The sequence below is a fragment of the Zosterops lateralis genome (genome assembly GCF_965231275.1).
Source record: "Zosterops lateralis genome assembly, chromosome: 2".
Taxonomy (NCBI): domain Eukaryota; kingdom Metazoa; phylum Chordata; class Aves; order Passeriformes; family Zosteropidae; genus Zosterops; species Zosterops lateralis.
In genome coordinates, this window is record NC_139763.1 from 14,073,489 (window position 1) to 14,085,597 (window position 12,109).

The 12,109-nt window shown below is 45.0% G+C and overlaps 1 protein-coding gene across 1 annotated transcript; it reads right to left on the reverse strand.

The window, feature by feature from the left end:
• Positions 1 to 440: 440 nt before the first annotated feature.
• LOC310906504 (organic solute transporter subunit alpha-like) lies at positions 441 to 11,846 on the reverse strand. The gene is made up of 8 exons (XM_083855829.1): positions 11,695 to 11,846; positions 10,065 to 10,216; positions 9,869 to 9,942; positions 8,388 to 8,546; positions 5,579 to 5,690; positions 4,549 to 4,695; positions 3,093 to 3,198; positions 441 to 2,520 (listed from the first exon to the last, which is right to left on the reverse strand). Exons 1-8 carry the CDS (start codon positions 11,771 to 11,773, stop codon positions 2,333 to 2,335), a joined length of 1,017 nt encoding a protein of 338 aa, XP_083711955.1. The 5' UTR covers positions 11,774 to 11,846; the 3' UTR covers positions 441 to 2,332.
• Between the last annotated feature and the right edge of the window lie 263 nt (positions 11,847 to 12,109).

The window sequence follows — 12,109 nt, forward strand, 5'->3', positions numbered from 1 at the left end:
CTCCGTGACGGTACGTTGTAAACAGATTTGCTGCCAAGTCCCAAGTCTGATTGACAATCACCAATTGTCACACCTTATTGCTGAAATGTGTCAGATGAAGGTCACAAGCAGTATTAAATAACTATCCAAAAACATAACAGCCAGCAATACCTGTGGCTTAATCAGGCCCACACTGATGTTTACAAGATATATTTAACAGGCACTGCAGAGACATGTCAGACACCAGCCCAACAGCGATGAGTGAAGAGTTTTGCTGTGCCCCAGCAGCCTCCTCTGGACCTACAGGCACCACTTCTCACACTCTCCACTGGTTTTCAAATGCACTCTCCACTACAGCACATGGGTCTGCTTTTCCATGCCTCAGATCCCACCCATCAAAGCAGAACCACTACAGAAAACACAAAGATGTCTTACCAACTCAAAATATTTTATTTTCCAATTTTGAAGCTGATTGAACTCGCAGCCAATCATCCCCAATGCTGTTATGAAATTCAGTATTGCTAATGTTAAAATACATTAAGAAGATTTCTCATGTTAAGAATAAATTAGCTGATCCCAGTTAATTCTGATGCACTCACTCTAATGCAGAGTATAAATTATTTTTCAAGGTAAAAGTGCAGATTCTCTTAAATTAATGCAGTTCAAAAGTCTGTATTGATTTCCCAGACTACCTACTTAAAAAAAAAAAAAAAAAGATAAAATATAAAAATTGTGTCAACCATTTCAAAACAAAAATAATTCAAGTTTTCTACTATAATGGAATCCTTCAGTTGTTAAAGAAAATATTGTTTCTGACCTCAATCAGAAAGAAGAAAACATTTTGTTTAAATCAGCCCCAATTTGTACTTCTGGTGGTTCACTAGTTATTTTCAGAATATTTCATTTCCCACCAACTCCCAAAATGAATGTAATGTTTTAATTCAATGTAAGCCAAAAATAAGACCCCACTGTGTGTTGGAGTGGGTCCAGAGATGGGCCACAGAAATGATGAGAGGGCTGGAGCACTTCAGCCTATGAAGACAAGCTGAGGGAGATGGGACTGTTCATCCTGGAGAAGAGAAGGCTCTGGGAAGAGGCCACTTATTGTGGCCTTCCAGGACCTAAAGGGGACTATAAGAAACAGACCCCCTTTTCAGTAGGGCCTGTTAAAACAGGACAAGGAAAAAGGGTTTTAAACTACAAGAGGGTAGATTTAAACTAGATATAAGGAAGAAATTTTTTAAGTGAGAGACATAAAATAATGGAATGGGTGTCCCAGAGAGGTGGCAGGTGCTCCATCCCTGGAAACATTCAAGGTCAGATTGGATGGGGCTCTGAGGAACCTGATCTAGGTGAAAATGTCCTGCTTACTGCAGGGGCTTGGACTAGGTGACCTTTAAAGGTCTCTTCCAACCCAAAGTATAATGTGATCCCATTCGCCTAGCTTTGTTCTCCTGCTCTTCTCTGGACACACTCCAGTACCTCAATGCCCTTTTTGTCATGAGAGGCTCAAACCTGAACAAAAGATTCCAGGTGTGGCCTCTCCAGTGGGACAATCTTGCCCTGGTCCTACTGCCACACTATTGCTGATCCAGGCCAGGTGCCATTGGCCCTCTTGGCCACATGGGGACACCTGGCTCATGTTCAGCTGGCTGGTGTCCAGCACCCCAATAATCCTTTCAGTCACTATTAGTGCAAGGATCCTGAGTATCACTATCCCCATTCACCAAGCAGAGAACCAAAGCACCATGGAACACCACAGACCAGTGGCAGAAGACATCCCAGACTCTTAACTCCTACTTGCCTTTTCCAGGCTGGTGAAAGAGAACCTGCTGTCCACAGGAAGAACACCTGACATATTGACAAACAGTAACTGAGTATTTACCAGTTTAGGAGGTGAATTCCCAAGGAATGTAAAAAGCCTTGCCCTAGAGAGAAAAAATGCTGTGTTGGACATATGACAGCAATCCAGGGTGAAATAAGATTTTTAAAAGTCAAAAAAGACGAAAAACAATTATTCTGAATTAACTCTAAATCATTGCCATTCTAATAGCTAAAAAATAAAAATAGAATAAAAATCATATGGTAAGAGAGTTTGGCACCATCAAGTACCCTGTAACAGTATAAAATGGTATAAAATCTTAGTAAATTACATGGTGTGAAAACACTCACACCATGCATACATTGCTGGAGAATAAGCAAATTATCTTTCCTGGTCCTCTCAGTACTACAGCTCACAGGCATTTCTGCCAGAAGTTGTTCCAACATGGGCAGTGGCTATTTTTGGTGCAAGAATACACAAGTTCCTGAAGCCGATCTTACAGCTCCTACATAAGAAGAGCACAGGAGGCTTCTAAACCTTTGGCAATCCATCTTCAACAACTACACCATTCAGGATAATCTTAGGAGTCTCCTCCTTGTCCCCAGGTTCTTCAGCCACACACTCTGGAGGCTCTAGGTCATGGTATTTTCTCCTATAGACCACCCTTGAGATTACAGTTATCAGAAACATTTCCATGATGAGCAGTTGCTGGGCTATATCTGAAAAAAAAAAAAAAAAACCAACAAAAAAACCAAACCAAACCAAACCAAAACAAAACAAAAAAACCAACCAAACCAAACCAAACAAAACAAAACAAAAAAAAAAAAAAAAGGGAGACAAAGAAAAGCCCCCAAAAGGGGAAATTACTATCAGACAAAAATTTAGTATTTGGCTTATTAATGTTCATGTGTGCAAAATGAACAAACTCTATCATCCTGTCCCCTTGTCTCTCACACTCAGCAATGACATCAGCTACAGAATTCCTGTATTGCCCATCAAGAAGTGTGCAATAAATTATGCATCCAAAACACAAGTGATTTAACAGTAATTAACAGGTTGATTTCTTTTCCTCTCATTTCTGATTCCAGATCTTCTCATTATCAAGTTGTTCTCTATGACCATGACAGCTATAAAACTTTTGTTCCTGTTTTTAAAATAAAAAAGAATATTCTCCAAAAGCTAGTGATACCATGAAATTTGTATTTTGGGAAAACACCAGAAATTGCCATTAGCAACACTGAACTGGTACTTTTATAAGTAAATGAAGAACATTCTTCCCCAAAAAACTTACATGATCCTCTTGCTCTAGAGGAGAGTGGTGGAGCACAGGGAATGACTTTTTGTGCAGCAAATATGTTGATAATAGTGGTCTGCAGCTGGTTCAGAATAACAATAAACTGCACCAGAAAGGGAAAACAAATGCCTTAGCTACTAGAAAGGGGTTTATAGTTCACACAGTTCTGCTTTCATAACAGAACCTCTTTTGCCTCATTCCTCCTTGCCCTCCCTTTCCCCCCATCTACCAGCAGGGTGCCTGCCATTCTGCAGAATTCATCTTAAGGTCAGGATGATATTGCTCTGAATAGGAGAATTAAATTAATCCTGGACTTGAAAAGTATTTCTTCTCAGCCCTTCATTTGGGAGTTACATTATACACAGACCTCCCTGCAGGGATTTCAAATAATACTGAGTTCTGAATAATTGGTAACAAGGTTTAAAAAATGCTGGTTAATTTGACCCATGAGCTTATGTTCTTCTTTAATGAAAGAAAGATTCAAAGAACATTTTTCCTGTTGCCTCCTCTTTTTGTCACAGCATGGAGATGTTGTGGTCCCCAAATGATATGAGACTGGCTTCTTTGCCAGAAAGTATGAGGGACTCTCCACAGCCTGAGTTTAGCAACCACCACTCGCACATCACACTATACTGAGCCAAACCTTTGCTGCCATGGAGTTATCCAGGTGCCTCTGTAGCTGCTGGAACTGCCTGAGTCCAGGCCCTCACATCAGCAGAGTTTGCCATCCCAAACCTGAATTCACCCTAACACAGCTCTGCAGGTGTGACCATCCTGTTTACTGCCCTTACAAGTGCTTAATAATTTACCTAACCTCAGTGCCCCAGCTTTGATATATGTGCTGTTCAAGAAGGACACGTATCCAAGGATTCCACTGGACTCTAAATAGAGTGATGTGGAAGAGGGTGGCCTTGTCCCTGTGCTTTTTCAGTCTAACCTTACTGTTCCTTACTATTTAATTATTTGCAGCCAGTATTTTCACTATTATCTAATTCTGAAGTGCAGAATGGCCAAAGAATACTGTGAAAACAGCACATTGTGGGATGCTGAAACAGTTCAAACAACAGCCTGCATAATGCAACATATCCTCTCTGAGGTACACACCAGCATTTCAACATTGCATTTCAGGGTACCACATCTACAGAGCTTCCTTCAAGCCCCACAGAAAGTGCTGTTGTGATTTCACTGGTCTAAAGATAAATAGATTTTACATGCCTTTCACATCTCCAGCACTCCTGAGAGACTAGAGGCAAATTGGCTCAAAGTGAAACTGAACAGCAGCCAAGGAGAGTGCTCCAAAGGGATTCAGCTTTAATCAGGTAAAAATATGGCTTTGCACAGAGTATTTAATGGGAAAAAATACTGTAAATTTTCAACAAATGAGCAAGAACTAGAGAGGAAAACAGTATCAGCAGTTAAGAGAAATTCTTACCAGAAATATGAAAGTTCTCACCTGATAAAGAGCAAACTTTGGGATAATGTTCTTACACTTAAGGAGAATCCTAACTTTTCGAAACATGATTGCTACTGCCCACAGAGCACAAAGGGTGAGGGCACCAACGAAGCAGCTGATCCACAGTGCAGGTCCTTTGGGAGACAACTGAGAAGCAAATCACACAACCTTACTTTAGAGTTTCCAGGAAGAAGCTGTGAACTGGATGATGTTAAAATGTTTTTTTCTATCTCCATGAAAGCTGGTGGCAGTAGCATTTGCCAGGTTTTGCATGAGGAAACTGCCCAGTACCAAGTGGAGTGTTGGCCCAGGCTCTCCTCCTGCAGGCACCAACAGGAGATGTGCTCAGCCTGGGGAGGTGCCAAGTGACACAAGCCCTCGATTTTGCAATTGCCAGCCATGGAGTGTGTGCCTTTTCAGAGACCCCAGCAGCACCTGGCAATGCTCAATAGCTCATGAGAGCATGTTCAGCCTGACATCTCGGGTGGGTCATTCATTTTATAACATGAAACAACAACAAAAATTCTACTTTTAGTCTGAGTTATCCAAGAGGTGCCAAATCATTATCAGATACAAATTTCTCCATCATCTTGCAGGTTACATGGTACAAAGCAGAAGTACAGCACTATCTTTCTATTTTGCACAGATATAAAAATCACCATGACTTGCTGAAAACCATAGAATTAGGCTTCCTGTTAACATGCCAGTACATACACTTGTTTCTTAAGGTTGTATTTTACAAAACAGGGCAGATACATCCCACAGGGCAATTTGCAGTCCTACTATTCTAAATCATACAAGCTGGGAAATGTATTGGAGCATAATCTGATGCCCAACCCCCCCGATGCCCAATTTCTTTCCAAGAGAGTTGAGGAAGGTAGAAATTATATGCTTCAGGGTCTCAAAAAATACAGTAAGGACTCGTTTGGAAGTGGTCCCAGATTTTAGAGTTTAGTTGTAGGCTAAGATATACATCAACCCTAAAACCTACGGATTTTGAGGACCGTCTCAGATTAAAATAGCTACTTACATTGTTAAGGACGTAATTGCCATTAGTCCAAAGCACTATTGATAGAAATATGAGCACAGGACGAAAGACAGCAAACTGAAAGGTGCCCAGCTTCAGCCAAAAGAGGGTTTGCCTGGCCAAAAATATAAAATAAAATAAATTAGATAGGCCAAGATCTTATTAGCAACCTTAATAACAGTTTCTGGATACTGTCAACTGCAAAACTTTTCCACTCCTGTAGCATGTGGCTAAAATCTGGGGAGGAACAGCTTCAAGATTAGAAAATATTTCCAAGAATTTCCCAATATTTATTTAACAAAGTCTCTACAAAAATAGTACTTTTCCTGCTCTGCAGCAAGTACATACTAACCAAAGCTGGGCAAAACATGATGCCTTTCTCTGCCCTGAAGCCAACTAGGGAGACAGCAGCTGCATAACCGGTTTCTGAACAATGATGCCATTTGCTCTTGCCTTGTTGCCTTGTTATTTCAGTTCTCCCATGAAACTGGACAAATCAGCCTGTTCAACCACTTCCTAGTCCTGTGGTAGATCAAGAAAGGGAATCACACAGACCTGGGTGAAAGGACTGGTAGTTTTTCAGGCATCAGGCTTTGCTTCTCTGCAGTCTAACAGAGGAAAGGAACAGTCTCTCACTCGGCAAATTGCACAAGGCCAGCAGGACAGCTCAGGATTCCTTCACTTCTGTCAGTATGAAGGGGCTCCAGAACACACCTGTAACCTGGCCAGCCAGCACTAAAGGCCACCAGGAAAGGGGCAGTTGAACTTTCTAATAGAGGGCATGAAAAGTGACTGAACTGAACTCTCCTTCAGCTTTCACAGGAGAAGCTGCAGCTGCTACAGCTGCCTCATGTTTTAGTCTGTTACTGTGCATTATTTCCCATATTTTCAGTGTTGTTTTCACTGGAGTTCCTTGGGCCCTTGACACTGCCATCAGAGGTGCCTCACAGATAACAGGCTCACCTTTAGTGTGCTAAAGGATATAGCCATAAACCCGGAATTATAGGAATTGCTCCATGAATGTAGCTAATAATCACAAGATTATCAACAGCACAAACATATGTGGAAAGACCTGCAATGGGCCAGCCACTCAGTGGGTGTCTCTTCAAAGATTTATTATTCCCAGAGGGCTTTAAAGAATAATACATGTGACAAACAGCGCAGTCACTGCAATTCCATGAGTTGTTTCCCTTGTTAACATGGGCCTATCTTTACTGATCACCAGATCTCTTCTGCCACACCTCTCCCTATGCCATGAATTGTTACACTGCCTCACCCGTACCTTGTTATTTTCACTAGGACTGCATATATATATATATATATATATATATATATATATATATATAATTTTTTTTAAATAATGAATCCCTCCCTTGGGGTAGCTCCCTGTTTCCCTGTAAGACACATATGGAAGGAACATGAGGAACGTGACTTTTCCCTTGCATAACTTGCCAATATAATTTCATTAAAAAGGTACCTTGCAATGGGAAAAGGCTAGAGGTTAGAAGTAGAGAGCAGGTAGGTTTCCCTGTGGTGCAGACACTGGAGAAGGAGGCCCAAGCCCTCTGCACAGCAAAAACCCCTTTTAAATTTTAAACAGACAGCTGTCCTTCCTGCCAGCAGTAGTAGGCACTGCCTCGCTCCTGAAATGAGCCCATATAAACTGACATCATCCTGCCTAAGCTGCCAATGGGCTGAACAACAGCAAGGCAGAGTAGGGGATCCTCTCCCAAGCTCCCAGCTACTACAACCTATACACAGGGTAACAGACATGGAAGAAAAACAAATAAAGGTGCATTTTTTCATTGGTTTATTACTCCTCTTCTTCATACTCTCTCCATGTAAATATTTACTGTTACTCTATTAAAATGAAATGGTGGAAACTAAAGTTTAAATTCTAATACCAAATGAGGCAGTTCAAGGAAAAAATATTGTAATAAAAAATTAAAATTTTTGAAAATTCATCAGAAACCACTACACTGTTCTGTTTGATGCTTTTCTTTAAACAGATTGTACACTACCCTAGGACTCTCTGACATTAAAGTCCACATCCTCACAGAAAAGCCTCTTTTGTAAGTTCAGTCTCTCAGATTTTGCTCATAATTAGAGAAACAGTCTTATGCTCTATGGCAGTAGGAAAGCTCAGGGAATACACGAGGCTTCCAGGCTGTGGACTGGTGTGTAAGTGACAGGGTGAAACTAACCAGAGGAGGAGTTCCATCAGGCAGTGCTCAAAGGAGGACAGGTTTATATTACAGTATGTTGGCTCCTGTAGCTCTCCATCCCACTCTCAAAAATGCTTTAATACTAAGTTTAGAAGAAGAAAACTTCTCTTGTTGCCTCACCAGACAATGTCATTTCATTGAGAACAAAGCTTTACAAGAATTACATCTACTTTATGTTCTAAAAATTATTTTAATCTCAAGTAGTTTTAAAGTCAAAATCAGAATGAAACGTTTCAATTTTATCAAAGTGAGAGAAAAATTCTATCAAGAGAGCCTCCATTTGACAATCCTGCTTGTGAAAAATACCCAATCTCAAGATATTTGATCCCTTCTGGAACGAAAAGAAACTGCAATGTCAATTATTAGGTTTTCTAGAGTAGAAATTTCTCCTCCCACACCTCTGCATTATAGATACAAAATAAGTTAGTGATGGTGTACAGCCCCAAAGTGATGATGCTGTTTAAAAGAGACACCTTGAGACGGCCTGAGACTGACTTTTGGGAGGCTTTGCTGTAACCCTGGCCCTGCCAAGCTGGCTGAATTCCAGCAGCCGTTTTCAAGCTGGGAAATCTGAAAGGGAGACTCACCTGGTGATGGGCACACGAGGGAGGCAGAGGCAGCAGCAGCAGCAGGGGCCAGTGCTGATGGTGAAGCGACCATTTTCAAACCTCCTGAGGAGCACCTTCTGCCCTCCACAGTCTTTAATCATCATCATCAGGAACTTGTGGATAACTATGGCAAAAAATCTAGGAGAGCAACAGAATGCCAGCTTAAACTCGTGTGTGTGTCATACACCTGTGCAGGCTAGTGCCACCTTCTGTACAGGGTTTTTACAGCTAATCAACAAAAAATCACAGCTCTATCTGTGAGAAAACTTCTGCTTCCCATCACTTTGGAGGACCAGAACAGCCCTAACCTCACTGAAAGAGGAATCAACGGAGGCACAGAGCAGGTGTGGAGTTTCCCAAAGCCACTCTGGTGGTAGGGTCAGTATTCAAGCACAGGCTCTCCTGTCATCATGGCTGTATTTTTCCATAAGCCACCTAGTTCTGGCTAGTCCGAACTTTTTAGAACAAGTCCTCTTCCTCCTCAGACATGGCTTTCAACCAACAAACATGGCTGGGTTCACATAAATAGCTATCGCTGAATGTGCTGGCCCAGGCAGGGTGTGGTTCCTCTGCAGACAAAGCATCGACTGCCACAACCCCACCTCTCCCTCCTTCCCTGGCTGCACATTCTGAACCCTACCCAGGAACTGCAGATTATGCCACCAAACATGGAAATCCAATCAATAAAAGAGGTCCTCTTCTGCACTGCCTGCAGCTTGGGCAAGGGAGAAAGGGGAATTTAAACAGGCTTGAAGTGCCACAGGACTGGATTGTTGGAAGTTTCTGGCAATCTGCACGACCTGCAAACATTGCTGCATGCTAGCAGTGTTCCCTGCTACTGTATTGTCCCTTCTCTTTTACTCTTTTACTCATCTCCAGATGTGGAGTACTCAGGGCCACTGCACACCCCTACTTGGTCCTGCCCACCAGGGCTGTGCCATCACCTCCAGAAAGCAGGGACCACATTTCTCCCTTCTTCTCTGTGCATGCCGGAGCTGTCATGCTCACACATAAAGTGCTTTTATCAGAACAACTGTGGAACATTTCTACATTGATATACTCATCAGGGGCTCACTCGGCATCATTAATAATAGACCTCCATGGCTCATCATTAGTAAAAGTGCAGGGAAGAAGTCACAGGCCAGACTTTCATTGCACATGACACGCAGAGAGAGGAAAGACAGACTACTGCTCCAAAGAGACTGTCAATCCAAGGGATCAATTACATGCGAGTCACAGATCCTTCATGCTGATGTTCCCACACTGGGAGACTGCAGCACTGGGAACTGTTTCAGCATTTTCCACCTCCCAGGAAAGAGCTGCCAAGAGATTTCAACTCAAACAAAAAAATTACTGAATTGTTAAATTTACAGACTGACTGTGTAACCAAGAGCAGCAGATGTTTAAAGGGAAGAAATTCAGGGTTTGGAGCAACACCTAGAAAGAAGCAGAATACTCACATTCCTGCTGTGTAATCTGTAAACATTGTTGAGCGAGGAACCCACATGCCAATGCATGAAGTAGTGGAGATCACCTACAGAGAAAAGAGAGGAAGGCTGTATGAAGGGCAGGGATAAATCTCATGTGGCTCCTGTGGATTTTCAGGGGAGGACTGTTTTCAACATTGAATTTTGTCTTGCTTCTGTCCTAACTTACTGGAGCTGCAGCATTAATCCAAATTATGATTGATCTTTTGGAGGAGGGGATTTTCTTGTAGATGTAGACTGCTTCCTCTATAAACACCAGAATGGCAATGAGCGTCATCAGAGTCAAGATTGCAAAGAGAAATCTCCCTGGTAGGTCAAGGCCTGCAGAGAGAGAAGAGAAAACAGACAGTTCTGATTTATTTCATGAGCTTTTCAGACACTAATGTAACAACATCATCTCTGAGGGCCTTCCTTGCCCTATTCCTGCAAATACTGGCACTCATCCCTAGTTGTACAGGCAGAGATCACTGACTCCACAGAGCCATTCAAACACTGAAGTTCATGACTAAATCTTTCCAGGATCCACAGACAGCAGGTGGGAAGAATACACCTTCACCTATTCAAAGCATTATGCAATAGTTCCTTTAGAAAGGGGGAGTTCCAGGACAAATATCCCTAGGTGAATGTAAAGATGGAGCAGAAATGAATACATAATCTGGGAACTTTTCCAGGCAGGCCACAGGCAAACATGTATTCATGTATTCAGTATTAGTTCTCTGCTTCCATCATATGTTCACAGGCATGTTACATGTAACTTCCTTATTTAGGCAGGCAAACTTACTAGAAACTCAGTGGAATTTTGTGGGGCACATGAACAGTGTAAGGAAAAGCCCCTGATATACCCAGCCAGAGATAAAACCTGGTGTCTTCACCAGAATCTTTTTTGCTTCTCCCTTAAAGCTGCATATGGATATCAACATTTACCCACTGGTGATAGTTTTATGTCTCCATTGACACTGGGTATGGATATCAACTTTGACCCACAACTGATGGTTGAAGTGCATTTTCTCCCAAGGGATGTGTTTCCAGAGACAGGAAAAGGCCCCACAGTGGAGTCATGCTTAATTTAGGAGAAGTTCATGCTCGTCATCAGCACTAACTCCTGCCGGACCCGCAGCCTGTCCGAAGGGCCAGCAGAGCCTCTGCCCCAGCCTCTTTAGCCTAACCTGCTCCAAAAACCCGCCACTTCCAGACTTGGCTGCGGGCGGGGCGGTGCAGCTCTCAGTGCACAGACATCTCCACTGCTCAGATCTCACCGGAGGGAGCCCCAGACCCGGCGCAGCTCCCGGGGCCGGGTCACTCCGGGTCCCGCAGTCCCGGGGCCGGGTCACTCCGGGTCCCGCAGTCCCGGGGCCGGGTCACTCCGGGTCCCGCAGTCCCGGGGCCGGGTCACTCCGGGTCCCGCAGTCCCGGGGCCGGGTCACTCCGGGTCCCGCAGTCCCGGGGCGCTCCCGCCCGGCCCGTCCTGTGACATCCCCGCGGGCCGGGCCGGGGCTGGGCCGGGCTCTGCTCTCGCCCCGCTCGGCCCCAGGCGGGCGGAGATGGGCCGGGACAGGCGGGTGCGGGCTCTGCCGGGGATTTCCTCGCCGGGAAATGAACACACAGGGACAGGGGCACACAGGGACAGGGGGACGGGCAGGGACAGGGGCACAGACAGGGACAGAGACAGGGACAGATATACGGACAGGGGTACAGGCAGGGCAGGGACAGAGACACAGGAAGAACAGGCAGGGCAGGGACAGACGCAGCACAGGGGCAGGGGCAGCCCCGCCATCCCTCTCCTCCCGCCCCACACTTACTCCGGAGAAGCTCCTCCGAGTAGGGCGGGTCGCTGGCGTCGCAGGACGGGTCCAGGGTCCCGTTCGCCTCGCTCTCCATGTCTGCGGTGTCCCGGCCCCCGTTGCGGTGTCCCGGCGGTGCCGGGCTCGGTGCGTGTCCTGTCCCCGGTCCCCGGTCCCGGCCAGTGCGGGCGGCGATGCGCGGCCGGGCCCGGTTAATGATTACCCCGGGACGGAGCGGGCGGCGCCGGGACCGAGCCCGCGCTGCCTCCTGTGCCCGGCGGGCCCGGCATGGGCAGCGCCGAGCCGGGACAGCCCGAGCCGGGACAGCCCGAGCCGGGACAGCCCGAGCCCGGGACAGCCCGAGCCGGGACAGCCCGAGCCGAGACAGCGCCGAGCCCGGGACAGAGCCGAGCCCGGGACAGCCCGAGCCCGG